This window comes from Cricetulus griseus, chromosome 6 (genome assembly GCF_003668045.3).
Source record: "Cricetulus griseus strain 17A/GY chromosome 6, alternate assembly CriGri-PICRH-1.0, whole genome shotgun sequence".
NCBI lineage: Eukaryota > Metazoa > Chordata > Mammalia > Rodentia > Cricetidae > Cricetulus > Cricetulus griseus.
The window spans coordinates 154,429,521-154,457,146 of record NC_048599.1 but is presented as its reverse complement, the minus strand read 5'-3'; the positions used below and the strand labels follow the sequence as shown (position 1 = coordinate 154,457,146).

General features: G+C 47.7%; 1 protein-coding gene across 3 annotated transcripts; it reads right to left on the bottom strand.

The window, feature by feature from the left end:
• Nucleotides 1-1,439: 1,439 nt before the first annotated feature.
• Plekha4 (pleckstrin homology domain containing A4) lies at nt 1,440-26,057 on the bottom strand. Of its 3 annotated transcripts, none has more exons than XM_027420615.2 (20): nt 25,711-26,057; nt 25,169-25,343; nt 23,507-23,614; nt 21,780-21,852; nt 21,583-21,683; nt 21,341-21,450; nt 19,167-19,382; nt 18,520-18,808; nt 17,775-17,858; nt 16,951-16,998; nt 16,569-16,649; nt 16,269-16,418; nt 14,159-14,257; nt 11,999-12,124; nt 9,990-10,089; nt 9,848-9,924; nt 9,062-9,223; nt 2,452-2,501; nt 2,014-2,126; nt 1,440-1,916 (listed from the first exon to the last, which is right to left on the bottom strand). In XM_027420615.2, the coding sequence occupies exons 2-20, from the start codon at nt 25,250-25,252 to the stop codon at nt 1,654-1,656; spliced, it is 2,334 nt and encodes a 777-aa protein (XP_027276416.1). In that variant the 5' UTR covers nt 25,253-25,343; nt 25,711-26,057; the 3' UTR covers nt 1,440-1,653. The 3 variants fall into 3 exon arrangements, with proteins under 3 accessions (XP_027276416.1, XP_027276417.1, XP_027276419.1); XM_027420616.2 differs by having other exon boundaries at nt 25,169-25,258; XM_027420618.2 differs by lacking the exon at nt 2,452-2,501 and having other exon boundaries at nt 1,716-1,916.
• Nucleotides 26,058-27,626: the final 1,569 nt, after the last annotated feature.

Genomic DNA, 27,626 nt, shown 5'->3' with positions numbered 1-27,626 from the left:
CTGTCGAACCCCTGCATGTCCCAGATAGGAATTCCACAAAACAGAACCAGACTATGACTCACCAGGACTTCGTAGATGGTTGCTGCTTTTGTCAGCATGAGAGTTTACCCCATAGTCCTTGAACTGAAGGCAGCCCCGAGCCTTGGACCAGCTCAAGGCACATGCCTCCTGAGGCTCCCAAGTAAAGGTCCAAGTTTAGAATTTTGGAGGGCGGCCTGAATTTCACTGGGGCCTCCAGAAAATGTTAATCTCAAATGTCAAGAATAAGACTACTATGACAATTTGAGCCAAATTTGAAGTGAAAGACACCCAGACCCCTAAGGGCCTCAGGATCCTGAGGAGCCCCAGAGACTCAGAAACCAGACCAAGAGCTGCAAAAACAAGAGGGTTTATTGAACGAATGTGCATTCAGGTGTCAGCAATATCCAGAAAGCTGCACACACCAGCATGGGGTGCAAGCTCCTTTTATAGGAAAAAACCGCAGATCAGCATACAGGCAAGGGGCACAAAGTGACTGATTACAAAGTATGATCTCATGTTAGAGTGGTCACCCAGGTGGGACCTGCTTTTCTACAAAGGAAAAACCACAGAACGTACCCTGGAAAGTTCTTGATAGTCTGTTGGCCAGCCAGGTGTGACCCAAAGAGGGTTGTCTTGGCGATTGCCCCCGTCTAAACCATGGGATGTGCCCGGGGTTGGGGTCACTTTCTTGTAATGGGCCAAGGCCTGAGGGAAACTTTTTCTGTCTGTGAACTGAAATCTTTTAAAACTTTTTCTCTCAGCAAACTAAAATCTTTCAGAAGCAAGCTTGATTTTTTATTGGGGTGCACCCAAGAGATGGCCAATGACTGCCTGATAAATCAGGTTAAAGAGAGCAGCCCCCAATCCACCTCTTGGGCTCCTTTTAAGGAGTAAAATCACAAGTAGTTTTACATAAGGGAGAGAATGGGGCAATGAGAAAATACAAAAAAATAAAAAATAAATAAAAAAAAAACTTTAAAAACATCATGTGTTCACCCACCATGTGATTAGGGAGGGGTCTGGGAGAGCCAGGGTATTCTCAAAAACAAATCAAGGTCATGGGGTTGGGGAAGGTCAGATTCCAAGAAACAAAGAGCAACTCAACTCTCACAGTAAATAGAAACTTATTTTTAAAAAAAACAGCATAATGGCTCCTGTCTTCAAAATGGAGTCAGGCAGGTTCCTCAAGACATGTGAATCGAAGCCAGGCATTGGAGGCGCATGCCTTTAATCCCCGCACTCAGGAGGCAGAGGCAAGTGGATCTCTGTGAGTTCAGGCCAGCCTGGTCTCCAGAGCAAGTGCTAGGATAGGCTCCAAAGCTACACAGAGAAACCCTGTCTCAAAAACAAAAATAACAAAACAAAAACAAACAAAAAAAGACCTGTGAGTCTACAGCCCAGAACACAATGTCACAACCTCAGAGAGAATGAAGCTATTTATTGACTAGTAAGTAGTTCAAAGTTTTAATCCATGTTTGCAGTGTTAGGATAATTGGTCTTTGGCCTTAGTAGCCAAGGCCCTCCCAGAATACATGATGAAACAAACTTCTCCCCATAGTCCTAAGTGACCTCACACTTCAAGGTTGTGCTTCCAGTTTGTGCCACACAGGAGTGGTAGTGCAAAGGGCCAAGTCAAAAGCTGGATTGTAGCAGAGTGACTCTCAAGGGCCATGGCCCCTCATCCTGCAGTGGAGTAGGAGGGGTTTTCCTGGGGTTCCAGCTGGGCTCCCACCGGGCCAGGTCTCGCCTGCTCCCCAGGCATGAGAACCCTGTGGCAGCAGAGTTAGCCTTGTGAGAAGCTGGGGACATGGTGACCTGGGGCAGTTCTTCACTGGGAGGTTGTGAGTCTGGCAGGAGACAGTCTCCCTTGGAGTCTGGATTTCCCTCTCGAGAGCCTAAATGGAGAATGAGAATTATTTACTTAGACATCTGAACCCCATATTTCCAGGCCTCCTCCCTCAGACCCAGGGGTTCAGATCCTGGGCACCTCACCCGTCATCAGCCTGTGCCACTGGGAAGCCTCTGTAGCTAGAGCCTGGGAGAGGCTGGGGACCCGCTCCCGGTGACCTCCGGATGTTGGTGTGTAGGTTGTGGGGTGCCTGGGACTACAGAAAATGAGGGACGGATGTCAAACAGGCCAAGGCCTGCTGTGAGTTGTGCTTCTTAGCTAAAGGGCTTTAAACCCAGGCCCTGTGCAGTGCAGCTAGACCAGCAGTAAGGTTGCCATTACTGAATGAACCAGACCATTGGAGCTCTGCTGTTCTTGACTGGGCGTGAGGGGCTCCCTGGCTTTTTTGTAGATGCCACAGGAACTCAAGGGGCTGTGGCATTTTGGAGACTTGTTTTAGTGCACAGGAGACTATCATAATGCCACTGCTACCTGTCAGCATCCAGACCCTCCCATTTCCACTCACCACGCTAGATCCATACCTACTCCAGGACCCAGAACTTCGGAGCCATTTCGCAGCTCCTACATTAGGCTGGAAGGAATTAAGTGGTTAGAATTCTTGCCTTGAAGAATGGTCACAAGTTCAAGGCAGCCTGATCTGAGTACATGACAAGATTATGTCCAAATGGAAAGAAGGGAGGAGAATGTGGTGGGGAAAGGGGGCAGGGGAGAAAAAGAAGGGAGAAGAAAGGAAAGGGGGAGGCAGGAAAGGAAGGGAAAGAGAAGGGAATTCTTGCCATTGAAGCCCCTGTTTTCTCTACCTCCCTCTCCAGCCTCTCCTTTCTTCTCCTCATTCCCCCCCTCCCCACCTACCCACTTGCAGATCCTTAGGAATGCCAGGGGACAACCTAAGGTGTCCCCATTCTGATTCTCCACTTTTGGTTTGAGACAAGCCCTCTCATTGGCCTGAACCCTCAGCAAGTTGGCCAGACTGATTTGTGGAATAATCCTTTTGTACACTCTGAATGTGTGTCACATAGCTAGGCAGGATTTTCAGAGCAGAAAGGACACTGAGAAGAAGAAGGGAGTTGCCAGCAAGAAGCAGAGGAAGCAAGACATGCAGGACAAGAGGTAAAAGCCATGAACCACATGGCACCACATAGATGAATAGAAATGGGTCAAGAAGAGCTAGTTAGAAACAAGCCTAAGCTAACAGCTGAGTCTTCATAATTAATTGTGAGCTAGTGGCCCAAGGGAAAACCTAACTTACAATGGCACCCAATGTCTGGACACATAGCTCCACCTAAGACCTGAGAAAACTTAAAAAAAGTTCCAAACACACAAAATCCAAGTCAAATACTGCTTCCTAGTCCCACAGTCTCTCATGCGGGCTGAGGTACAGAGATGTGTATTCCAGCAGCACGAGTGGGCTTGGGCCCCCAACTGGCCCTGAGCTTAGCTGCAGGGAGGTGTAAGGTTTTGCTCATGCAGACAGAAAAGGTTACAGACACATAATACAGCAGGTTCCAATGGAAATCAAAAAACAAAAAAGCCTCTAGACAGGTTACAGTGTGTTTAACAATGTGTGTAGGCTTAAGAAAAAAAGAAAGCAGGGCAGTGGTGGCCTTTAATCCCAGCACTTGGGATGCAGAGGCAGAGGCAGATGGATTTCTGTGAGTTCGAGACCAGCCTGGTCTACAAGAGCTAGTTCCAGGACAGCCTCCAAAGCCACAGGGAAACCCTGTCTCAAAAAAAAAAAGAGTAAAGTAATAATAATAATAATAACAACAACAACAATAATAAGCCAAGTAGAGACGGGAAATACACAGGGAGTCTGGATCCTGCATGTTATTGTGTTGTCTTTAATTTTTTTTATTTCTGATGAGCGACCGATAGCTGCTGAGAGACATTAGATTATAAAACTACTAAATTAAACCATTTTATATATTTTTAAAATGTCTTAACTTCAAAGTAGAAGTCAAAAAATATGTTAGGCTGGGGAAGAGTTTACGTTTTTGTTTCCACAGGAAATGAAAGGCTGTGGATCCATTCAAGGTTAATAGAGATCAGATTTGATTGGGGAAGACCCCTTGAAAATCCTGTCTACAGACATAAAGAAATAAACCTGAAAAACTACAAGAGAGGTAGCATATTTTACCTGCTCAAACATAAAACAAAAAAAAATCATCTTTGGCTAGCTTGTGTAGAATGCACAGTCCATAATTGTATTAATGCAGATATGCATGTTACCTTTGAACATTTATGTTTTCAGAGCAAGGGGACCAGACACCAATGAAAACAGGTGGCCTGCATGATCCAGCCTCTCAGAGGGCCTCTGTTGCAATTTCTTCAGAGCTCTGCACCTAGAACAGCTTCAAGGCTGCTAGCTGAGATGGTCCAGCCTCACAGGCTATTCTAGCCAGGACTTGACCATTATCCTAATTTTCCCAGGGTTTCCCAAAGATGCCAGTGCCCCCAGACATCAGGAAGCAGTCTTCCCAAGAGGTGGGGTGGTGGCTTTTGGTCCTTCAGTGGATTATGGATGTTTGTCATCATTTAAGGCGGTTGGTTACAAATTCTTATTGATCATGGTAAAACAAAAGAACTGAACAAAGGAGATTAGATTCAGGGATCATTGTTAGAAGGGGAAAAGGGAGGATACAATATAAAAAAGATGAGATTAAAGGATAGATTGTTAGTCAGGCAGTGGTGGCACACACCTTTGATCCCAGCACTTGGGAGGCAGAGGCAGGCAGATTTCTGTGAGTTCGAGGCCATCCTGGTCTACAAATCTACAGACAAACCCTGTCTTCAATCTCCCCCCCCAAAAGAAAAGGTGGATTGTTGAGTCTATTTTTGAACAACCACTAGTCTCAAATATTTTACATTGGTATGGATTTTTGTATATTGATACAAATTTAAGGTTTTTTTGTTAGAACACTACTCTTGTTTCAGGTATTATATCTATACAGCTCAGTTAACAATGTAATGGAATTTTCTAGTCTTTCAAAGTTATTATTATAAACAACTTAGGATAATAAAAAATGCAGGTTAATAATTAGTTACCTATAATAGCAAAACTTGTAGTCATGTTAGATGTTTTTACGGTCAAACTGATATATTTTAGATAGATAGTCCCCACACACATCAAAGACCTACATTTAAAATGGTTTGTTGGGCTGGAGAGATGGCTCAGAGGTTAAGAACACAAACTGTTTTTCCAGAGGATCTGAGTTCAATTCCCAGCAACCACATGGTGGCTCACAACCATCTATAATGAGATCTGATGCCTTCTTCTGGTGTGCAAGTATACACACAGATAGCTGTATATATAATAAATAAATAAAATATTTTTAAAAAATAAAATAAAATGTTTTGTTAACATGAGGCTTTTCATGATAATGAGAAACATCTGCACCTGGAAGCACCAATTTACTTCAGAGAAGATGATGGACATCAAAGAAACTCCATATGGCGTTTGCTTACAATGCAGCAAAACTAGCCATTTGGGCAAGAAACTGTTCTTGACTGCTGACAGTATGCTGTACACACTGCAGGACAAGCAGGACACAAAGGGAAAAAGACTATTGAACTTCAAAATTCCTTCAAAATTACAGAAGAGTATTCCAGACATTCTAGGCCTGCAGGCTGGATGCCCCAAAGTTGCAAAGGAACCTGGGGTGACTGTCCAGGCGGCCAGATGTCTCTGTCATTTCCAGAGGTTTGGAAGTGGCTTGCAATGCACTTCCTGTTGACTCGGGTGATACTGTATCCTTCTGGGGTCTCTGATGGAGTTGGAGACTATGTAGTTGTAATGGCAGTTTTCCTCAGTTGTGATTGAAGGTAAATTAGGCACAGAGCTTTGAGCTCATCAAGATAGAATAAATAATGGACTATTTTCTCTAAATATGGCAAATACAAATAAACTGGACATTGTGAATGATAATTGTTCTTATTGTATATTTACTATGTTAGATTTAAAATCTTTCTTTTTTATTTAGACAAAAAGGGAAAATGAAGAATAATAATTTTGTACACTGTAAATATGTGTCGTTTCCATTGGTTTAATAAAAAGCTGAATGGCTAATAGCTAGGCAGGATTTGGGGGGGGGCAGAGAGGACACTGAGAAGAAGGGAGTCACCAGCAGGACACAAAGGAAGCAAGGCATGCAGAACAAGAATTAAAAGCCATGCCAGGCGTTGGTGGCGCACGCCTTTAATCTCAGCACTCAGGAGGCAGAGGCAGGCAGATTTCTGTGAGTTCCAGTCCAGCCTGGTCTCCACAGCGAGTGCCAGGATAGGCTCCAAAGTTACACAGAGAAACCCTATCTTGAAAAACCAAAAAAAAAAAAAAAAAGAATTAAAAGCCATGAGCCACTATAAGAGCCAGTTAGAAACAAGCCTAAGATATTGACCAAGCTTTCATAAAGAATAACAAGTCTCCAGGTTGTGATCTGGGAGCTGGCTACTGGGAAAGAGAAAGAAGACTCCCTACACTTGAGTTTCCAGGGATCCACATGTCCCCACCTCCATCTCCATGCCATGGGGATTACAGGCTCCAAAGTCAATCGCTGAGCATCTCTCAGAGACCCTCACTTTCCAGACAGATTTTTATGTAGCTCATTATATAATTGAGGGTGGCCTTGAACTCCTGATCCTCTGCCTCCATCTCAGTGTGGGGATAGGAGCTGTGTATTAGCTCCACTGGGGTCCCACTTATTTTTATGGTGATGCTAGCTGGGGTGCTCAGAGTAAAATGGCCCAAAGACGAGATGTTTGAATTCACCTGTCCTCTTGGACAACATCAGGATTACAAAGTCACGCCCAGGGCTGGAGAGATGGCTCACAGGTTAAGAGCACCGAATGCTCTTCCAAAGGTCCTGAGTTCAATTCCCAGCAACCATATGGTGGCTCACAAACCATCCGTTATGAGATCTGGTGCCCTCTTCTGGTGAGCAGATATACATGGAAGCAGAATGTTGCATACATAATAAATAAATAAAATTTAAAAAAAAGTCACGCCCATACCTACAGAGGGTCTAATCCTTCCCTACAATCCCCAGAGGTTTGTGTCATACAAAGGCTTGGTCCCCAGCCTGTGGTACTGCTGAGATGTGACTGGACTGTGAGAATGTTCATCTGACCAATGAACTAATCCACAGATGAGTGACAGAACATAGGCCTGTACTTTCAGGCCTGACTCCACAGCCTGCATCAGGCCATGCCTCCCTGGAGTTCACAATTAAATGTCACTGCTGTGGCCGGACAGCTTACAATCTGTGGCACCCAGTTCCTCCACGCTCCCGGTCACATATGATACACAGAACCAAATCACAGGATCCAGAACTTCCTATAGCCTCACCAAGGCTAAATAGACAGACCAATGCTTTGTTGGGGAAAGAGTCAGAAATTCCTCAAGAGGACCTGCTCAGGAGGTGCATGGAAGGCGCTCTTTGAAGAGGCTGCTCTGGCTTCCCAGCTTCCCACCATTCCTCTCAGAGTACTTCACTCTTTCTCGCTCTGTTTGTTTTGATTTTCAAGACAGGGCTTCTCTTTAGCTTTGGAGGCTGTCCTGGAACTCGTTTTGTAGACCAGGCTGGCCTGGAACTCACAGAGATCAGCCTGCCTCTGCCTCCTGAGTGCTGGGATTAAAGGCGTGTGCCACCAACGCCCGGCTTCTTTTTTTATGTGCATTAGTGTTTTGTCTGTATTTATGTCTGTATGGGGGTGTCAAATCACTTTGAGCTTGATTGCAGACAGTTGTGAGCTGCCATGTGGGACCTTTGGAATAGCAGTCAGTGCTCCTAATCACTGAGCCATCTCTCCAGCCCCTCCTCCATCTGAGACTCCATCATGTTAGGTCTCCATTGTTTCTGTCAATGCTCCCCTTCCCAGCTCACAGCCAGCCATGGCCTTGAGGCTCTTTCACTATAATCTTCATTGTCAGGATTATATGTCAGCTTTCTTCAGGACCAGGCAGTCCTCTCTCCTATCACGATGACACAAACTTACAGCTAATTGTGCAATATTAGGAAGCAGGCCCTACCTGGAGAAGGGGGTGTGGCTAGGAAAGATAAATACATATACATACTCAGTGTCTCTGTCTCTGTGTGTCTCTCTGTCTCTGTCTCTCTCGAGCCCCCCACCCCCGCCCCCGCCCTAGATCGAGTGATTTAGTTTGGCATAACATGTACAACATGGTGCATGGAAGAGAGACCTACAGGGAGGCGTGGCCTCTTTCAGGACCCATACAACTAAGAGAGTTCTGACACAGGAACTGGAGAAACTGTTCCCTCCTGCTGCATGGCAGTTCCCTCTGAACTGAAACACTCCCTGCAGGAGAGGGGAGAATCTCGAGCCTGAGGGGATGAGCAAACTTCACATGTCTGGGAAAGCTGAAACTTGCTGAGTTATGGAAACTTTCACGACTGAACCGTGGACACAACAAACACAGCCGGAGAGGAGACTCCTGCCAGCCAAGTTACACACAGAGAGAGACCTTTCAGAACTGTTGAGCTGCCTGCAGGCCCTGCAAACAGCACTGCCATTGCAGCTTTCATGAGCTGTCCTCACTCATCGGGGGAGGTTTTTTGGCAATGTCATTTTCAGGTCACTCCTGCTACTGTAGGTAGCCCCTCACACAGACTCCTATTAGTAACCGGACAACACCTCATTGGCCCACCAAGCTGGACTTTGGTGCAATCATTACTGTAGTCTGTAATGAGGACCTTTCTGAGTTAAGTGAACCCGTGTATATGCTGCATCTCCTCAGGAAAAGCCTCTCACACAACACCTCCTTACCTAATCCTGTCCCCCTACTGCAGGGAGCACGAGTACAGGACAGGAGGGATGACTTAGTTTGCAACAAGAAAGTGGGAAGTATTTCTAATTTAGAAAGGCAGCAGGGGCTGGGGTGTAGCTGATCCATAGAGTGGTTGCCTCCCAGGGTCTACCCCCCACCCCCGCCCCCAGCACTGGGTAAAATCAGGCATGGCGACACATGCTTGTAATCATGGCACAGGAAGGTAAAGGCAGGAGGCCAGAGTTCAAAGTCAACCTTAGCTAAGTAGCAAGCTCAAAGCTAGCCTGGGATGCACGAGACCCTGTCTCAAAAAACACAGTACTCCCAATACAAGACCCTACTCTCCTCACCCTCTGCTCCAAGTCAGGCTGGCGTCCAGCTGGGGACAGCACCCTCCCCAGGGTCAGCAGCCTCGGGGATGCAGGGCGAGGAAGAGGAAGCCCACAAGCCTGGTTTCTGCGCATGCGCTCCAGCTGCTCCTGCGCACTCATGCGAGGCTTTCCCACCGGAGCCTGGGGAGACAGACCAAGAGTCTAACCTTCGGTTTCCTCGTTCTTTCTGTTCCAGGAACTTCTCACCAACAGCCTGGCACTTCACAGAGCATTCATTGCAGAGCCCCAAGGATCACTACACCAGAGTGTCCCCTCCCTGACCCTAGAGACATGACCCAGCAGCTGGGAACAAGGACTTCCCAAGCCCTGTGTGGCCGGGTTGCTACCCACATCCTCCTTCCATCACCGGCTCTACCTTATGGAGAAGGAAGCATCATGCCTCCTGGGCATGACAGCTTCTCCCAATAACTTGACATTGAGTAGTGGAAAACACTAGCTGTTTACCTGGAGAAGGGCCGCAGACTGAACCCAATTCCAGCCTTCACAGCTTCACTGCTGAGCCATACCCCTAGCCCCTCGCTGGGGGATTCTAGGCAGGGCTCTACCACTAAGTCATGCCCCTCAGAGGAGCTCAATAACTACCCCAAGTCACACAGCTTTTCACACAACAGCTTCTAGTACCCCAGATAAAAATCCTGTCTGGTCTGGTTGTGGTCTTCAAACTGACCTCTCCTAGTGTTGGGAGATGAGAGCTGACCAAGCACAGTCACAGGGCAAATTTAACATGTTGTGGAGATAGTCTACCTTAGTTCTCAGCAGTGGGGATGAGGGTTGGTGACCTGCAGGGCTGGATGCCCGTGATACTCTTGGAGACCCGACACCTTGAAGAACAGAGGGGACTTAGAATAAGAACATAGAGAGGGTCCCACCCTACCAGGGTGCTCACCTGAGGGAGGGCTTAGGATGGTTCTGTCATCTCCTGGAGATTGACCCCAGTCCACCTCAGGGGACTGAGGGGAGCTAAGCTCCAGTGACTCTGGAAGGCTCTGGAAGGAAAAAATGGAGATCAAATATGGCGGTCTTATTATTACTATACCACAATTTTCAAGTATTTATCAATTGAGGCACAGCATGGAAAAGATTAAAATTACAAACCCAGAGCCAGATACACTGGCTTCAAATCACATGTCTGCCACTTACTGGCTGTGTAACTTTGAACAAGTTGCTTAACCTCTCTTAGCCTCTCTACTTAAACAAGTTGCTCAATGTCAAAAGCATTCCACTTTTTGCTATATGAGGCAGTCAGAGCAGCGTGTGAAGTTTCCCAGCAGCACACACTGGGTGCCATGCTACTGTTGATACGATGGTGTTTGGGGGCTTCCCAGGGAAGCAGCTGCCTTTGAGTCACACATCCATCTCCTGTAATTAACTCCTAAAAACTCAGTGGTTCACCAAAGCACACTTGATGTTTTCTTTGGTATTGATGCCCTAGACTGGGGTGGACAGAAAAGTCAGGAGACGGATGGAACAACATTGTAGGATGCTGGCAGATTCACTGTATCTAGGGTAAAACATGAGAGTGAAGACTTGTTTTCTAGAAGTACTTTTATCTTTGTGGAAAACAGTGATTGTTTTCCAAGACTGGTAGAATTGTTTTTCTGAAGAGGCATTGCAGCCTTCATATGACTTTGGCTAGATGATGCCTCTGGCACATCTGAGGCTCCTGGATTATTGTGATACACAGTGAAGGACTAAAGTCATGAGGACATGTAGTGCTCTCCTTTAGAGAGATGTACAAGTTAGATTAGGGACTTTTGTTTGTAGAACTTGTTTAACCAAAAAACAACTTTGTGTAACAATCAATAAATATGCCTTTGTATGGTAGTTAGAGGTTCTGCTTAGTTCATCAGAGGCTGGGCCTTCCCGCTGCCACACAGACCTTAAAGAATTCATCGTGGGCCAGGCAGTGGTGGCACATGCCTTTAATTCCAGCACTTCAGAGGCAGAGGCAGGAGGATCTCTGTGAGTTTGAGGTCAGCCTGGTCTCCAGAGCAAGTTTCAGGGCAGGCTCCAAAGCTACAGAGAAACTCTGTTTTGAAAACTCAGGAAAAAAAAAGTGACCTCTTTCTTCAACTCAGGCAACACAGAACACTCTGACAGAATAATAAATAACAATATATAGTTGGGCAGTGGTCATACAGTCCTTTATTCTCTGCACTTGGGAGGCAGAGGCAGGTGGATCTCTGTGAGTCTGAGGCCAGCTGGGTCTATAGAGTGAGTTCCAGGACAGGCAGGGCTACACAGAGAAACCCCATCTCAAAAAAACAAAAACAAAACAAAACAAAAAACAACTACTCCCTAAATAATGGCAATATATATACTAAATAAGGGGTTGGTGAGATCTCAGAGCAGATAAGACTGCTTGCCACCATGTCTGATGATTTCAGTTTCATTCCCAGGGTCTTCATAGTGGATGGAGAGAACTGATTCTCACACACTATCCCTGACTTCCACATAAACTCTGTGACATGAATACATAACATTCACAAAAGTGCACACGCACTGTGACTGGGAGGGAAAGTCTAGATCAGCTTGGGCTGTGTGCATGTCTGTAGGACTATCTTCAGTACATTCACTGATATGGGAAGACCCAGCCTGAAAGGGGTGGTACCATTGCCTGGGGCTGGGTCCTGGAGCAAATAGAAGAGGATGGAATTGAAGAGATGGTCCAGTGGTTAGAACACTTGTTCTTGCACAGGGCCCAGGTTCAGATCCCAGCATTTACATGATGGCTGACAACCATTCTAACCAGTTCCAGGGACTCATCCCCCGACCTCTCCACCTCCCCAGACCTGCCTGCCACCATCGGAGCAAGGGAAAGGGAAAGAGGTGGGTGGAGACTCCCAGGATCAGGACAGGTGCAATAGGAAACTGGGGACAAGCTGGAAGTCTCACCTCCCGCTCTGAGGACTCCTCTCCGTGGGGTGCAGGGGATGGAGACTTGGGCTGTTTCTGGGGGCCGCCTAGACCCGCCAGCGTGTCTTCCACCATCCAGAGCTGCTGCTGAGCTGCTGCTCGGTCCTGGGGGAAGAAAAGGGGTTTGTTCAAGAGGAGAAAATACAAGGGTAACAACAGCAGATGGAGGCCAGCCTGTCTACAAGAGCTAGTTCCAGGACAGCCTCCAAAGCCACAGAGAAACCCTGTTTTGCAAAAACCAAACCAACAAACAAAAAACAGCAGGTGGGCCTCACCCAGAAGGGTCTAAAGTTAGCCACGTGGAGGATGTCTTAGCGGTTTCTGGCCTTTTATGGTCCATGGGCCAGTGTAGGTCAAAAGACTTGTGGGATTGTTTTTCTCCTTTCATTATGTGGGTCTCTTGGACTGAACTCAGACCATCAGTCTTGGCAGCAAGTACCCTTACCTACTGAGTCATCTCACCAGCCCCCAAATTGTTACAGTTTTATTTCTTTTTATTCATGTGTATGTATGGATGTGTCTCTCTGTGTACGTGATAATTTATGTGGAGATACCCACAGAGCCAAAAAGGGACATCAGATCCCTTGGAGCTAGAGTTACAGGAGTTTTTGAGCCACCCCACATGGGTGTTGGAATCTGAACTGGTTCTCTGATAGATAGAGCACCAAGTACTTGTAACCAATGAGCCATGACCCCAGCCCCACGCTCTCAAATGTATAAAGACCTGCACACTGCCATTGGGGAACCAATTTGGGGAGCCGACATCTCACACTGCTATCTATCTTTCTTATCTGTGAACATGGTGCATCTCTCTGTTTCATGCAGATTTTTTTTAAGATACAAGTGTCTTTTTTAAGATTCCCTGTCCCCCCCCCATTGGTGTTTTACCTGTATGTATAGACGTCTGTATGAGCTTGTCAGAAGCCCTGGAACTGGAGTTGCAGACAGGTATGAGCTGCCTTGTGTGTGCCCTGGTCCTCTGGAATAGTGGCCATCTTTCCAGTCCATTTGTGTGTGTGTGTGTGTGTGTGTGTGTGTGTGTTTGTTTTGAGACAGGGTTTCTCTGTGGCTTTGGAGGCTGTCCTGGAACTAGCTCTTGTAGACCAGGCTGGCCTCGAACTCACAGAGATCCGCCTGCCTCTGCCTCCCAAGTGCTGGGATTAAAGGCATGCACCAACAACGCCTGGCCCCCAATTTATTTTTAAGTAAAAAAATGTACTATGAACAGAATGTGTCAAAATTAAAAATAATTAATTAGCAAAGGACAGGTGGATCTCTGAGTTCAAGGCCAGCCTGGTCTACACAGCCAGTTCCAAGACAGCCACAGCTATATAACCTCCTCTCGGGGGTGGGGCAAGTCCTGGTCAGTGGTCAAGAATACTTGCTGTTCTTCCAGAGGACTTACGTTTGGTTCCCAGTACACCCATCAGACAACATACAACTGATTATAACTCCAGTTCCAGGGAATCTAACACCCTCTTCTGACCTACACACACACACACACACACACACACACACACACACACCTGTAAAAACTAATAAATCCCAAAATGTAATAACAGAAGCAAAGTATTCTAGACTTCCTTAAAGAGAGTGAGTGAGCTAGAGGCATACCAGCATTTCTCTACTCTTATTTTTTAAATGTTTGTTTTTATTATTTTAAATACGAGTAGATGCGTGTATCTATATGTGAGTAAGTGCATATGAGTGCCGGTATACCTGGAGGCCAGATCCACTCGAGTTGGACTTACAGATGATTGACAGCCACAGTGTGGGTGCTGGGAACTGGACTGTGGTCCTCTCTGAGAGCCCAGGTGCTTTTAACCACTGAGCCATCTCTCCAGCCCTGACTCTCTGCATCTTGATCCACTGAGAGTTGAGAAGTTCCAGCCCCTACTCCTGCATCATGAACTCTGCCTTACCTTTCCCACAATGAAGAACCGTGTCCTCAACCCATAAACCGAAATACAACCTAACATAACATGTTCCCTTGATTGTTTCTTGTCAAGTATTGGGTCACATGAAGAAGAAAGTCTCTAATCAGTGGGTGGGACTCTGGCTCTCAGTCAGTGCTGGAGTGTCCCCAGTTTCCAGGTGGTTTTGGTGCTGTGGGCAGGGAGGGCAAAGGTAAGGGTGTACCTGGGGAGACCCAAGGTGCAGTAGATACTCAAGAGTCTCCCTTAAGGTGCCCAGGTCCTGTTCCAGGCCGCTGTATGTGTCCCAAACATGCTCTCGCTCCTAAAGTCCCAAAAAAGGGGGAGATACAAGATTAGTCCCCCAAACCACCAGATCTTGCCCCAGCTGAGGAGGAGGAAGGCTTCCTCCCAATAGTCTCATTCCAGATGGATTTCAGCTCCCATGGTCTTCTTTGCCTGAACCACTGGGAACCCCAGGCCATTCACCACATGTGATCCCCATGGACATGGACTGACCCTTAAAGCATGCTGCCTACAGAAAAAACTTAAATATCTGTTGATTTCTGTATTTTAACATGATCCTCACAAGGATCACATGAAATAGATACTATTTCTTTTTCTTTTTAAAATTTTTTAGATTTGGATTTATATGTATGAATGCTTTGCCTGTATGTATGTGTGTGCATTCTATGCTTGTCTGGAGTACATGGAGGCCAGAAAAGGGTATCAGATCCCCTGGAACTGGAGTTATGGATGGCTATAAGCCAACATGTGGGTGCTGAGAATTGAACCCAGGTTCTCTAGAAGAGCAAAAGTGCTCTAAACCATTGAGCAATCTCTCCAATACATTTTGGGTTGTTTTTTGTTTTGGTTTGGATTTTTGTTTGTTTTTTTGTTTTTTAAGAGAGCTTTGGAGCCTATCCTGGCACTCGCTCTGTAGACCAGGCTGGCCTTGAACTCACAGAGAATCCTCCTGCCTCTGCTTCCCAAGTGCTGGGATTAAAGGTGTGCACCACTACTGCCCAGCACTACATTATTTTTTTCAGTCCCATTATGTAACCCTGGCTGTTCTGGAACTCATTCACTATGTAGTCCAGGCTAACCTCAAACTCACAGAAACCCTGCCTCTGTCTCTTCCAATATTGTTTTTCTTACCTAGAGAAATGCCCAGAGTATCTAAATAACTTTTTTAAGGTCACAGTAACACTACCAACAAAGGTCATAGTAACACTGAGGGGAGCTTTATTCAAAGACAGAAAGCCCATGTCAAAATCACCTAAGGAGAGCAAGTGAGAAAGAAGGCCAGCAGGGAAAGGCTTGGCTGAAAGCCTGGAGACCTGCTCCATCCCCAGGAACCGCACAGGGCAAGGAGAGCCAGCCCTATAAGGTGTTTTCTGGCCACCACTATCACACCGGAACATGTACACACAATTCACTTTCAAACATTTGTTTTTGTGTGTTTTTGTGTGCGAAGGCTCATGAATGTTTGGAAGCATGAGTGAAAAGAACAACCTGCTGAGACATCTCATCAAGCCAGCACACAGAATAAATAACAACAACAACAATAATAGTAAGCAGCTATCCCTTTGGATTCATTTTGCAGAGCATGGTGGCACATGCCTTTAATCCCAGCAGGAGAAAGGCAGAAGAAGCAGAACTCTGAGTTCCAGGCCAGCTGGGAATACATAGTGAGACTATTTAAAAATAAGATAAAATCAAATCAGAACATCTTATGATTGAGGGCCTGGGTTCACATGTATGCATGTGTGTAGAGGGAAAATAGGGAGAATATCAGAAAGAAATCATTGCTTCTTAGAGGTATTTGAATAAATCACTGTAGAAACACTGATTGTTAACTAGCCGGGCAGTGGTGGCACACGCCTTTAATCCCAGCATTCAAGAGGCAGAGATGGATTTCTGAGTTCGAGGCCAGCCTGGTCTATAGAGTTTGTTCCAGGAGAGCCAGGGCTGTTACACAGAGAAACCCTGTCTCAATAAAATAATAATGATCATCACCATCCTCTTAAGTTTTGTTATTGCTTGCTTGCTTGCCCCTGACCTTCTGTAGTGATCAAGATTATGGTTTTAAGGGGGCAGAAGGCCAGTAAAATGGCTCCATTGGTAAAGACACTTTGCTGCCAAGTCTGATGGCTTGAGTTCCATCCCCAGGACCTGCAGGGTGGAAGAACAGACTGACTCCCTTAAGTTGTCCTCTGACCCACTCTGTGTGTGTGTGAGAGAGTGGGTTGATGGCTCAAGAAGGACCTATAAGCCCTATAGTCTCCACAGCAGCCTGCACACGCCTGAGAGTCCTGCTCTCCCCAGATGCTCACCTGAGTCAGGTGACACAGAGCAGCCCTCACATTCACCAGCCGGTCCTGAAGAAGACGTTGGTGACCCCAGGCCTTCCCAGAAGCTGCGGCCTCCCTGGTAGCTTGGCCCAGCTGCTGCCGGGTCAGCTCCAAGGCTGCCTCTAGCTGCTCCTGCAGGGAACAGTGGTCAGACTTCTGAAGCCACTTCCAACCCAGGAAGATGAATGTGACCCCAGCCCTCAGTGTGGGAAGTGTCTTGACTCCACCACCTGGGGAGGCTCAAGGGCAGGAGCAACTAAGGCCCTTCTTTCCCTTCTGTACCTTCTCCTCCTGCCTCTTGTCTAGATCCTCCTGTATCCTCCTCAGGAGCCGATCCTGCCCACACAGCTTGGTCAACAGAGTCTGGGGGAAGGTGAGAGAGAAGGAAGTGTTTATGAACCCCACCTGGCTTTTCCCCTCCTAGCTCCATCTAGAACAGTGGTTCTCAACTGTCCTAATGCTGTGACCCTCGTGTTATGGAGACCCGCAACCATAAAATTACTTTGTTGCTATTTCATAACTGTAATTTGTTATGGTTATAAATTGTAATGTAAATATCAAATATACAACTCCAATGGGGTCTCGACTCACAGGTTGAGAACCTCTGGGCTAGCACATTTTTGGCTCTGAGAATTTGATGGGGATTGGATCTGAAAGAACTTACATCTGTCTCCAAGCCCTGGTGCAAAGTTGAGTCTGCTGGGGGACCTGGCTGAGGAGGAGAAAATTCCAGGGTCAAAGGGATTTGATGTCCATTTTGATAAACCCTTTCTTTAGCCCCCCTTGGCACAGCATGCTGTTTGTCTCTAAGGCTATCATCCTTTCTGCTAGCAGTAAGAATAAATTCATTAAATCCAAATTTGAATTGAGTCTAAATCTTTGGTCTTCCCCAGGGGTTTTGAACACTACAGCAAGAACAATGTGGAAACGAATTCCGAGTGATACTTGTTATACTTGTTAGGTCTCAAAGAAACCGGGGACAAAAGGCTAAGGTGTCTATTTAACATGTCCAAGAAGACACTGGCCACTAGTCTCCTCCTTGCCCCCCATCCTGAACCTCTCCAGTCCCTCCCCCTTCCCTCCCCTCCCCCCACTTCTCTGATTCCTATATAACCCCAGCCATTTGGCTACCCAGTTTCTTGATCTCTTGGTCCTCGGCTCCTCTCTTTGTGCCCTCTCTTTTCTCTTCCTATCTCCCTGACCCATTCTTCTCTTCTCATGGCACTGTTCAGTCTGGATGTTCAGATGCCTCTGGGTATTCTCTCCCTCATATCCACAACAAGCCTCCTCAACCCATACCTAGGATCAGTCATGTCCTCTTTTTTCTCATTCAGTGCCTGGTTTCATCAGCCATGGGAAAATAATAAGAGAACCTACCAGGGATCCTGCTCCTTGTTGAGGAGACAACCATCCTGGGGAGTGAGGATGTCAAGCCAGGGTCAACGAAAGAGGGACTCTAGTGGATTCCTGGTACTGCAGGAAACCTACCAGCAAAATCATGGAGGCCCGGGTCCCTGGGGGTCTTGGGGGCAGCTGGAGATAGGTGGAAGAACCAGAGGAGGCCTGGGTAGACTGAAATAAAAATGCTTAGAGACATCTTGTTACTCCTATTGGCACAGGCCAGCATCTCAGCTACTCTGGAGGCCTAAGTAACAGAATGAGTTCAAGGCCAGCTTGAGCAACTTAGAGACCCTGTCTCAAAATAAGAAGTAAAAAGGAGGACTGGGGAGTAAGTCAGCAGTAGAGTGCTTGCCTAGAATGGTCAGGCTCAGTTTTAGAGCTCATATACACACCCTCAACTACACTGGCTCCACATACACAGGATATTAATAAATGGACGAGGCTGGCAAAGCTGCTAGAGGCTGTAGGAGGTTAGCTGCAGATATTCTAGGCTATAAATCTGTGACTCTTAGAGAAATTATCAAGAGGCTGGCTATCTGGACACAAAAACTGGAAACCAAACTATGCCTCACTTTGGTGTAGAGTATTGTGGACTACAATACCCACAATGCACAGGAGCAATTGTACAAAAATAATCCTGAGGCCTGATGGGACAAGAAATACACTAGCCTTTGATGGTGGGCGGGTAGGGTGGGGGAGTGGGGGTAGATGGGTGTAACAGTTGCATTGTGAACTATAACCCCCATAATGCTTGTGAGGCATGACTCGATCACTGGCCTGGGAAGAGAGCTTTGAAGCCTGATGGGAAATGTAGTCCGCCCTCTCGGCTCACCTGTGTTCTAGGCTCTTGTCTCCAGGGCTGGGGACTCCTGGGTGGCCGTCCTCCACCAACTTCGGAGGAGGGTCCTCGGTGTGGAGTGGGAGGTCGGGAGAGGGTCTGTCTTTGGGGTCCCCAATCCAGAGGTGGTCGAACATCAATGCGACTCAAGGGACTCAAGGGAGTGTGAGGTCGGACAGGAGATGGCATGTCTCCTGCTGAGAGAGGGGGTCGCCTTGCCGGGGCGGACCGAGGACGGGGAAGGCTCAGAGGGGAAGGTGGGCGGGAGAGGGATGAAAACAGCCTGTGGAGAGGAGAGAATCAGGGAACTGAGTTAGTCTGAGCCTCTGCTCCCAGTCCACCTCACTACCCGCAAGGAATGTCTGGCTTCCCTGATTGTACTGCCCTTCTTTGCTGGGCAAATTGTGGGTGAGTTCCCTTTGGGAACATCTGCATCCACTTTCCAAAGGATCAAGCCACCACCAAGGTGACTCCAGACCTCATCCTTAGTCATGCCTCCAACAGGCCTGCTCTTCATTAGACCACCAACCCGCAGGTAACTGGTCCAACTCCTCCTTTAACTCCTCCTTCCCTTATGCCACGCCCTCAACCTGTGATAATGATAGGGCTTCACCCTAAACCCCCAAAGTGTTCCTACTTACTCTGGACTCCTGGTCCTCCTACTCCATGTGTCAGACTGCAGATCAGCTGTAGGACTGGATGTGTACATCCCTCGTCTGCCACGACCTCTGGGGAGCCGAGCCACCTCTGATGATTCTGAGATGCGCCCCTCTTCCCTTCTGCTCACCTCCGGGGGGCCCCCGGGGCCCCCGGGGCCATCCCCAGGCTGGGGACGTGCAGGTGACCTAGATAATCCACTAGCAAATGGGCACATGGAGTGACATCACTCTTGCTTCTAAAAGGCCACTGGATCTACTGGCACATGACCTAGTGTCCTGAGGTCTAGGCATTGGGATACTCTAAGAAAGTGCCTGAGATGCCTGACATTTGAGGAAAAAAAAATTGGGTTGGGGGTGGTGAAGTGATGTCTTTTTGAAGTGGCATCTTTATAGGCCAGCTGGCCTTGAATTCTTTGATTACCCAGCTTTAGTCTCTAAGAACTGCTGGGAACACATTTTTTTAAAGTTTGACCCATGATAGGAAGGGCCTAAACTCAAGGCTATCCTGGGTGAGTACAAATGAAACCTTTGGAAGTGGAGGGGGCACACCAATCCCTTGGTGGTGTAAGGTGGTGGCACACACACCGTTTAATCTCAGCTCTGGGGAAACAGAGGCAAGTGAATCTGAATTCCAGGCCAACCCGGGTTATACAATGAGACCCTGTCTCAAAAACCAAAACTTAACCAAACAAACAGCTAGACATAACTCTGCTTGTCCGTACTCAAGAAAACTGGGAAGCTGGGACAGTTAGAACCTGAGAGTTTATGGGCCAGCCAGCTTAACTAATAAGGCAAGCTTCCAGCTCAGTGAGACCCTGTTTCAAAGCAGTAAGATAGACAGCAACAGAAAAATACACCTGATGTCCTGCTCTGGGCTCCATATGCTCTGACATAGGCATATACACTTGCACACTGGCATGCTTGCAACACACACACACACACACACACACACACACACACACACACTCACTGGGGAGGTAGCTCAGTACCAGACAGCTTGATTCAATATCTGGCTTCCATCCCTAGTAAATAAGCAGAGACTGGAGAGGTAGCCCAACAGTTAGTTGAATGCTTACTGCTCTTTCAGGGGACCTAAGTTTAGCTCTTAGCATCTGCATTGGGTAGCTCACAATCCATCCAGAGGGAGCCAACACCTCTGACCTCCACTAGCACCCAAACTCATGAGTGCATACATACCCACACAGACATACAACCAACCAGCCAAGCAAAAGCTCACATAGGGCTGGGGATGTGGCTTAGCTGGTAAGAGTGCCTGAGCACAAGTTCCCCCAGCACTGGGTGTGCTGGCCCACATCTGGAATTCCAGCTCTTGCAAAGTAGACCCACAGAGTTCCAGAACAGCCATAGCCACATAGATCCTTACTCAAAAAAAAAAAAAAAAAAAAAAAAAAAAAGTGAAAATAAATGAATTTTACAAACATTTTTAAATGTGTCCTGGCCTTGTAGCTGGAGAGATGGCTCAGGTTAAGTACACTTCCTGCTCTTCCAGAAGGTCTGGCTTCGAGTCCCAGCAGCCTCGAGACAGCTCACAACTCTGTTTCTAATTCCAGGGGATATAACACCTTCTTCCGGCTTCTGAGGGCACCATGCACATATGTGATTCATGCTAGTAAACACTCATATACATGAAATAAAAAGAAACAAGTCCTTTTAAAAATGTGGCATGGCCTCAAAGCTGACGTTGTTCAGAGGGCACCAGCCAGAACTTCACCTTCTGAGTGGAAAGTGTTCCTAATTTGTTGGGTACAGTTGAGACTGTCTACTGAACATTTTGACTGAAGGGCCAGTTGGGAGTCAGGCTAGACAAGAAGGTGGACAGATCTTCTTGTTTGTTTTTTTGGTTTTTTGAGACAGGGTTTCTCTGTGTAGCTTTGGAGCCTATCCTGGCACTCGCTCTGGAGACCAGGCTGGCCTTGAACTCACAGAGATCACCGGCCTCTGCCTCCCGAGTGCTGGAATTAAAGGCGTACGCCACAGCAGGCAGGTAGGCAGATCTTACAAGAGAATACCTTTTTGTTATTGAAGGGGTCATTGATGGTAGGATCTACTTAGGAGATAGCCAGTAATCGCATATTTAAATGAGTGCCCTACAAGGGGGGGGGTGCTGATAGGGAGCATGCCTGGCTTTCACTCACCAGTCTTCCCCCTCTGCTCGAGAAGCTCTTCCCAGAGCCCGCAGCCAACCTCTTAGGTCCTCCAATGTATCAGCTGCAAGGACATAGGTCCTCATGCCTGGGTGCTCTGCCTGCAAGGGACAGAGGCTTGGGATGGGAACTCGGAGGAAGCATGGTAAGACCTCTTCAAATGTGGAATCCCCAAGACACGATTGCCTCGAGTTCCCACCTAACAACTAACAGGAAGCCACAAACATACTCACTGTGAAGGTAAATCGACGGCCACGCGGGGCTCCTGGCCCATCTGGCCTGACACTGTAGCTGGGCAACAGTACACTGCCCAGGACACTCTCCTCTCTGCTGTCTGCAGACAGGGGTTGCAGTCAGAGGTCAGGAAGGTGTTGGGCAACTGGAAGCCCAAGAGAGGCACTGCTGGGAAAGGGCTAGCTGGGAGACTGACCCTTGTAGTAGAAGAGGCAATGTCCTGAAAGGACGAACCAACGGCGTTTCCATAGCCGCAAGCCTGAGCTATCCTAGGGAGAGAGATAAGAAAGAGGCTGAGCCGAGACCAGAGAAGAAACTAGATGGAGAAAGTGACCCAGGGGGACAGAGGGACATAGACTGGGGAGGTGGAGAGACAGACAGAGACAGGGGGACCTGGGGAAAGAGAGATGGGTGGCAGAGACCCAGAGAGAGGCAGGCACAGAGAAAGAGAGAGCAAGGGAGGAAAGGAGGGAGAGATAGAGAGGGACGGAAAGGGGGAGGGAGGGAGGGACTGGGGTGGCCAATAGGTATGTGTTGGTATGATGGATTCCTAGCTGGAAGCCTGATTGAGTGGTAGTACCTCTGGCTCTAAACTTGGCCACTTTTAAACTATACCTTAGAAAAGTCACTTCTCCACTAGGGCCTGACTTCCCATCTATCCATTGATGTTGGAGAAATTTCTGGAAGGTTTGGTTGAGGTAATGCACCACAGAGGTTTCATATACAGGAGCTAAGATGTAGAAGGTTCCCTATCGTATGCTGTTCCTTCTCCACAAACTCCCAACAGCTATTCAAAATTTTATGGGTTTCCTTTATCTCAAGTAGCCCAGGCTGGCTGCGAATTTGCTCTGAGAAAGATCTTCCTGCTTCTGCTCCCTTAGCTCTGAGATTATAGGCTTGTCCACTTATTTATTTACTAATCCATTACACAATTCCTCCCCCACCCTGCTCATCTTATCTTTTTTTTTTTTTTTTTTTTTTTTTGAGGCAGGGTCTCTCTATGTTGTTCCGGCTGTCCTGGAATGTAGACCAGGCTTGTGTCACAGAGATCTGTCTGCCTCTGCCTCAGGAGTTCTGGGATTAAAGGTGTGTGTTGCCATGCTCTGCATTTCACTTTGACGACCTTAAACATAGTCTAGATACTTGTTCATCTATTTTGTCTATAACCTGTGTCCAGGGACCAGGAACATGAAATATTCAAAGCACATTATGGTTTGTTTATGTTTATAATATGTTTAAGTGAAGGGACCAGCCCCCCATTTCGGCAGCCATGACAGTAACATGTGCTCGCTAAGACCTTGTCTTAGTCACTAGAGGTTAGGTGACTGCCTCGAGACAAGGAACCAATCAGAAGTTAGCTGGTGGTGCTATGCTTTACGACCCTGGGTGTACTTTATGGACAAGCGCACAGCAATGATGCACAGAGCATAGCAACCACCCTGGGAGAGCCTATGGGCCATAACAACCAGTTGACCAATCAACACAGGGCAAGCCCTCCAAGCCTGGAGGCACACCAATTGTGAGCCTGTGCATACCCCTAGACACTCCCCTTACGCTGCCCTACGAGATCTCTCGGCAGCTGGTTCAAACTGTCTTTTGCGAGCCATCCGCCATGGCAGGTGGGTGAAAGACCCGAGCTAACATGAGGTTACCTCGTTAAATTATAATAAAGCCTCATGCAGTTTGCAGCAAGCTCTTGAATCTGCCTGGTGATTGGGGTGACCGAGGTCCTGGCCTGGGACCCTGGATACCTGAGTTTTCTGGGGGTCTAACATAAGCATATTAATCATTATGCTTAAGGTACGGCAGAAACAATAGCAGGTTGAAAATGAGGCAGCAGAAGCAGGCCATGTCAGGAACGTGGAAGGAAACAGCAGGTGCAGGACTCAGCATCCAGGTACCACAGCTGGTCTCTAACCTTACCTGTTTATGCAGCCAGCCACGGATGTGCACAGGCAGGTTGGGGTCTCGTCGAAATGCATTGTTCCTTTTCCCAAAGGCATGGACCTTGTGCACTGCACGAGCAGGCTTCTGGGGTGCATTAGGAACAGAAGTGAATGAGGGCTTCTCCTGGGACTGTCTCCCAAGGGGCCTTTTCTTTGCAACCAGGCAAGGAGGCTGAGCATGGCAGCACAAGCCTGTGAAACCAGCATTCAGGATGTAGATGCAGGAGGATCAGGACTTAACATAGTTGAGTGTGGCCAGTCTGTGCTGTTTGAGACCAAGTCTCAAAACAAACAAACAAACAAACAAACAAAAAGTGACAAGAGATTTAGTTATCTCTGTTCACACAGTGTTTCCTCGTCATACATGAAACATGAATTTAAGTCCCAGCATGGCATAAACCAAGGGAGGTTGTTCCTTGTAATCCCATCATTCTAGAGGTAGAGGCAGAGTTAGAAATTCAAGGTTGTGGCAGGAGGATCTCTGTGAGTTCGAGGCCAGCCTGGTCTACAGAGCAAGTGTCAGGATAGGCTCCGAAGCTACACAGAGAAATCCTGTCTCGAAAAACAAGACAAAACAAAAAAATTCAAGGTTGTGGGGTAATGGCATACATCTTTAAACTCAGGCACATTTCTGAGTTTGAGGTCAGCCTGGTCTATGGAGCAAGCTCCAGGACAGCTAGGGCTAGGTAGTGAGATCCTGTCTTGATGGCAACAAGTTTTAGGTCATTTTTTGGCTACATAGGGAGGTCAAGTTCAGGTTGAGATTTATGAGGCCTTGTACAGGCGCCCTGGCAAGAACACTCTTGTCTGCCACAGCCGGGGATGCCAAAGAACCTCTGCAATCCACACCAGGAGCATGTGCCATGCCGGGAGTCCCCCGCAGAGGCAGCTTCCAAATAGATGCCCTGGGAATGAAAGGACAGAAGGGTACCCTCAGCAAGAAAGTTCAGGGTGGAGATGTGGCTTCTGGTCCTTCACTTCCCTGAGAGGGTATCTGCCCACACACAGACTGCAGACCCCCAAGCCCAAGCTGCCTTGGATCACCTTTTTGGAAGTAGGCTGACCAAGGCTGGAACCAAATCTCTGGGTCTCTGAGTTTAAGGGAGTAAGGTGAATTTTGTCCTAGTGATGTTGATGCAGCCCAGGCTATCCTTAAATCACTATGTAACCAAGGTTGACCTTGAATTTCTGATCCTCCTGCCTCTACTTCTTGAATGTTGGAATTTGAGGTATGTGCTGCCACACCTGGCTCTGGTTTGGGATTTTATTTCCTTGCATGTTGTTTTGCCTAATCTATGTTCCTGCCTCCACCTCCCCAATACTGGATTACAGTTGTGAACCACCCCACCCTGTTGTTAGTGGGTGGGTCGAGGTTTATAGACTGCAGAGTGAGTTCCCTAGTCCAGTCAAGGGTAGACACCTCCTCTCAGTCTAGGTTTGTTTGTTCTTCTGGCTTAAAGTTAGGAAGACTGAGAGGGGTGGGGACAGAGCTGGGGATGTCTCCAAAATTCCCAGCTGCAGCTGGAACCAGTCTGGCAGACCCAATCACTAAGGGTCCGTGTGATGGAACAGCTAGGAAATGGGACTGAACTGCCCTTCGCCCCCTTCCTCCCTATCCCACTGGGAAGTGTGGAAGGACCTTGGTGCTCCGGCTGCTCACAGAAGATGTGGTAGAAGCGCTGCTGGCCAGGCTCAGGCTGCTCCGGGGGCGGCCCTGCTCCATGGAGAACTTTGGGAGAAAGAGAAAGGGGCTGTGTCTCTCCGCTGATGGGGGCTGAGGACAGATCTGGGGTCAGGGCTCAGGTCGGAGAATGCTGAGGAGAAAGAAACTGTTGTTTGGGAACTGAGGGACTGGGGGAGGCCATGGTCAGGGATCGCATACCAATAGTAGTGCCAAGAGAGGTGGGTGGCTCTGGCAGCTGTGGGGAGGGGGCAGCTGTTTGCAGCAAGGCCATAAGAATAGGGGCTCCTTTATTCCAGCCTGCTGAACTCTGGCTAGGAATGTGACCCCCTGTGTGCACAGGGATTTTACTCCTTGCCTCCTTCAGGGTGCCCTGGGCTACCTGTTCCTTTCTTCTCTCATGAACCCCCAAACCATCTTTGTCAGCTCCCCAAGACAATTCCTAAGACACCAGGAATGAGCATCCAGGCAAGTCCCTCCCAGCCCAGCCAGGGACTTACCCAGCTCTGGTGTCCCAGTGACAGGTCTGCCACCTTTTTACGTCTCAGATACTGCCTCTCAGGGCTGCCTCTTCTCACCTGATGTATGACTGCTTCAGCTCTGTCTTGTTTATGAGTTCTTGCTCACTCACGCTCCTCTCTGTCTCTGTCTCTGTCTCTGTCTCTCTCTCTGTGTCTCTCTCCTTGTCTGCCTATATCAACCGTTTCCAGTCCCTCCTCTTACCTTACTGCTCCTGTCTAACTCTCCCCTCCCTCCCGTCTCTATCACCCCCTCAGTCCCTCTCTCCACACTCAGTCTCTTTCGCCCCCACCAAACACATCTGTTTCCTTTCTTCTCTTTCAACTTCTCTTCCTCACTTTCTCTCTTCCTCTCCTGGTTTCTCTTTCCTCTCTGCTGGGCTTTCCCTCTCTCTGGCAGCCGCCCACGCTGCTGCCTCCCCTCCCAATCATGGCTATCCCCGCCTCTTCTGGCCTCCCCACTATACAGCCTGACCCCTGGCTCAGCTGCCCCCACAGCTAAGGAGAGGGATTGGGATTCTTCAACTCTTGGCTATCCTAAGCTGTGTCTGGGACTCCTCAACATTTGGAGCAGAGACTTGAACCCCAGGACACCATGGGTTTGTTGTTACTTGGGGTGCTGAGCTATGGTTCCTTCAAGAGAGGTGTCCTGGGTCATTTGAAGAATGGAGTCTCCTATTCCTGAAACCTTGGAAAACTGGGATACAGCCTGGCTGGTGGGTGCCTGTGAAGGTATGAGCTATAAGTCCGACCTCAAGGACTGTACACCCATGTCCAGAAGGCCTTGACTAAATGAGGCAGTGATCGTTAGCTCCTATACTGGAAGGAGGGGACCATAGTCCCAGAGTACTGGCCTCTGGCAAGGACAGGGTTAAGTGGCCAGTTGGAAATTTCTCCCTCAGATCAGACTGATAACCCATTAAAAGGGAGGTGTGGTGACTTCATACATTCTGAGGAATATGGCTGGGCTGTAGATCAGAGCTTGAAGTGTAGCTCCAAGGGAGCACTGTCCAGTATGTGGGAGGCCCTGGGATCCACCCCCAGAAACACCACACACACACACCCCCACACACACACGTATACCACACACACATCGCATACACCACACCAGGCAGGGAGAGCAGTGGAGATTGGAACTGGGTCTCTGGATTTTTACATCTACATCTGTGATTTAAGCAGAGCCCCACCCCTACCAGAGTACAGTCCAATCAAAATTTCAAATTGCACAAACAACTTTTATATAATTTTGAAGCAGTGAAGAAGGCAGATGCCTGCCTATGAAAGTAACAAGTCTGTTTAGCAGCGTTCTTCATACAGTATTTATTGAGGTCACACTTGTAACCTCTCTACCGGGGAAGCTGAGGTAGACCTACTGAGAGTTCCAGGATAGCCTGGGTTGCATAGTCAGTTCCAGGCAACCCTGGAATACAAAATGGGTCCCTGTCAAAAGACAAATAAAACAAAGGAAATAGAAATAAATCTTTTTTAAAAAGAAGTCTCCACTGAAGACAGGCATTGGGCTGGGGTCACTGCTTCTCTATACACAGTAGGAAGATTGCCCAAAAATCAAGGTTGGCCCGAGTAAGTTCCAGGACAGTGTAGACTAAACTGTGAAACCCTGTCTTAGACAGACAGAGACAGACAGACCCACACACACAAAACAACCAAAGGACTAGAAAGATGGCTCAGGGCTTGAGAGCACTTGCTGCTCTTGCAGAGGACCGGAATTCAGTTTCCAGAACCCACAAGGAAGTTCACAATCATCTCTAACTGCAGCTCTACAAGATCAGAAGCTATCTTCTGGCCTGCTCGTGCATCACATTCGGAGGTCCACATATACACACACACATATACATGCATATATTTTTTATGAAGGGAAAACACTCATACACAAAATA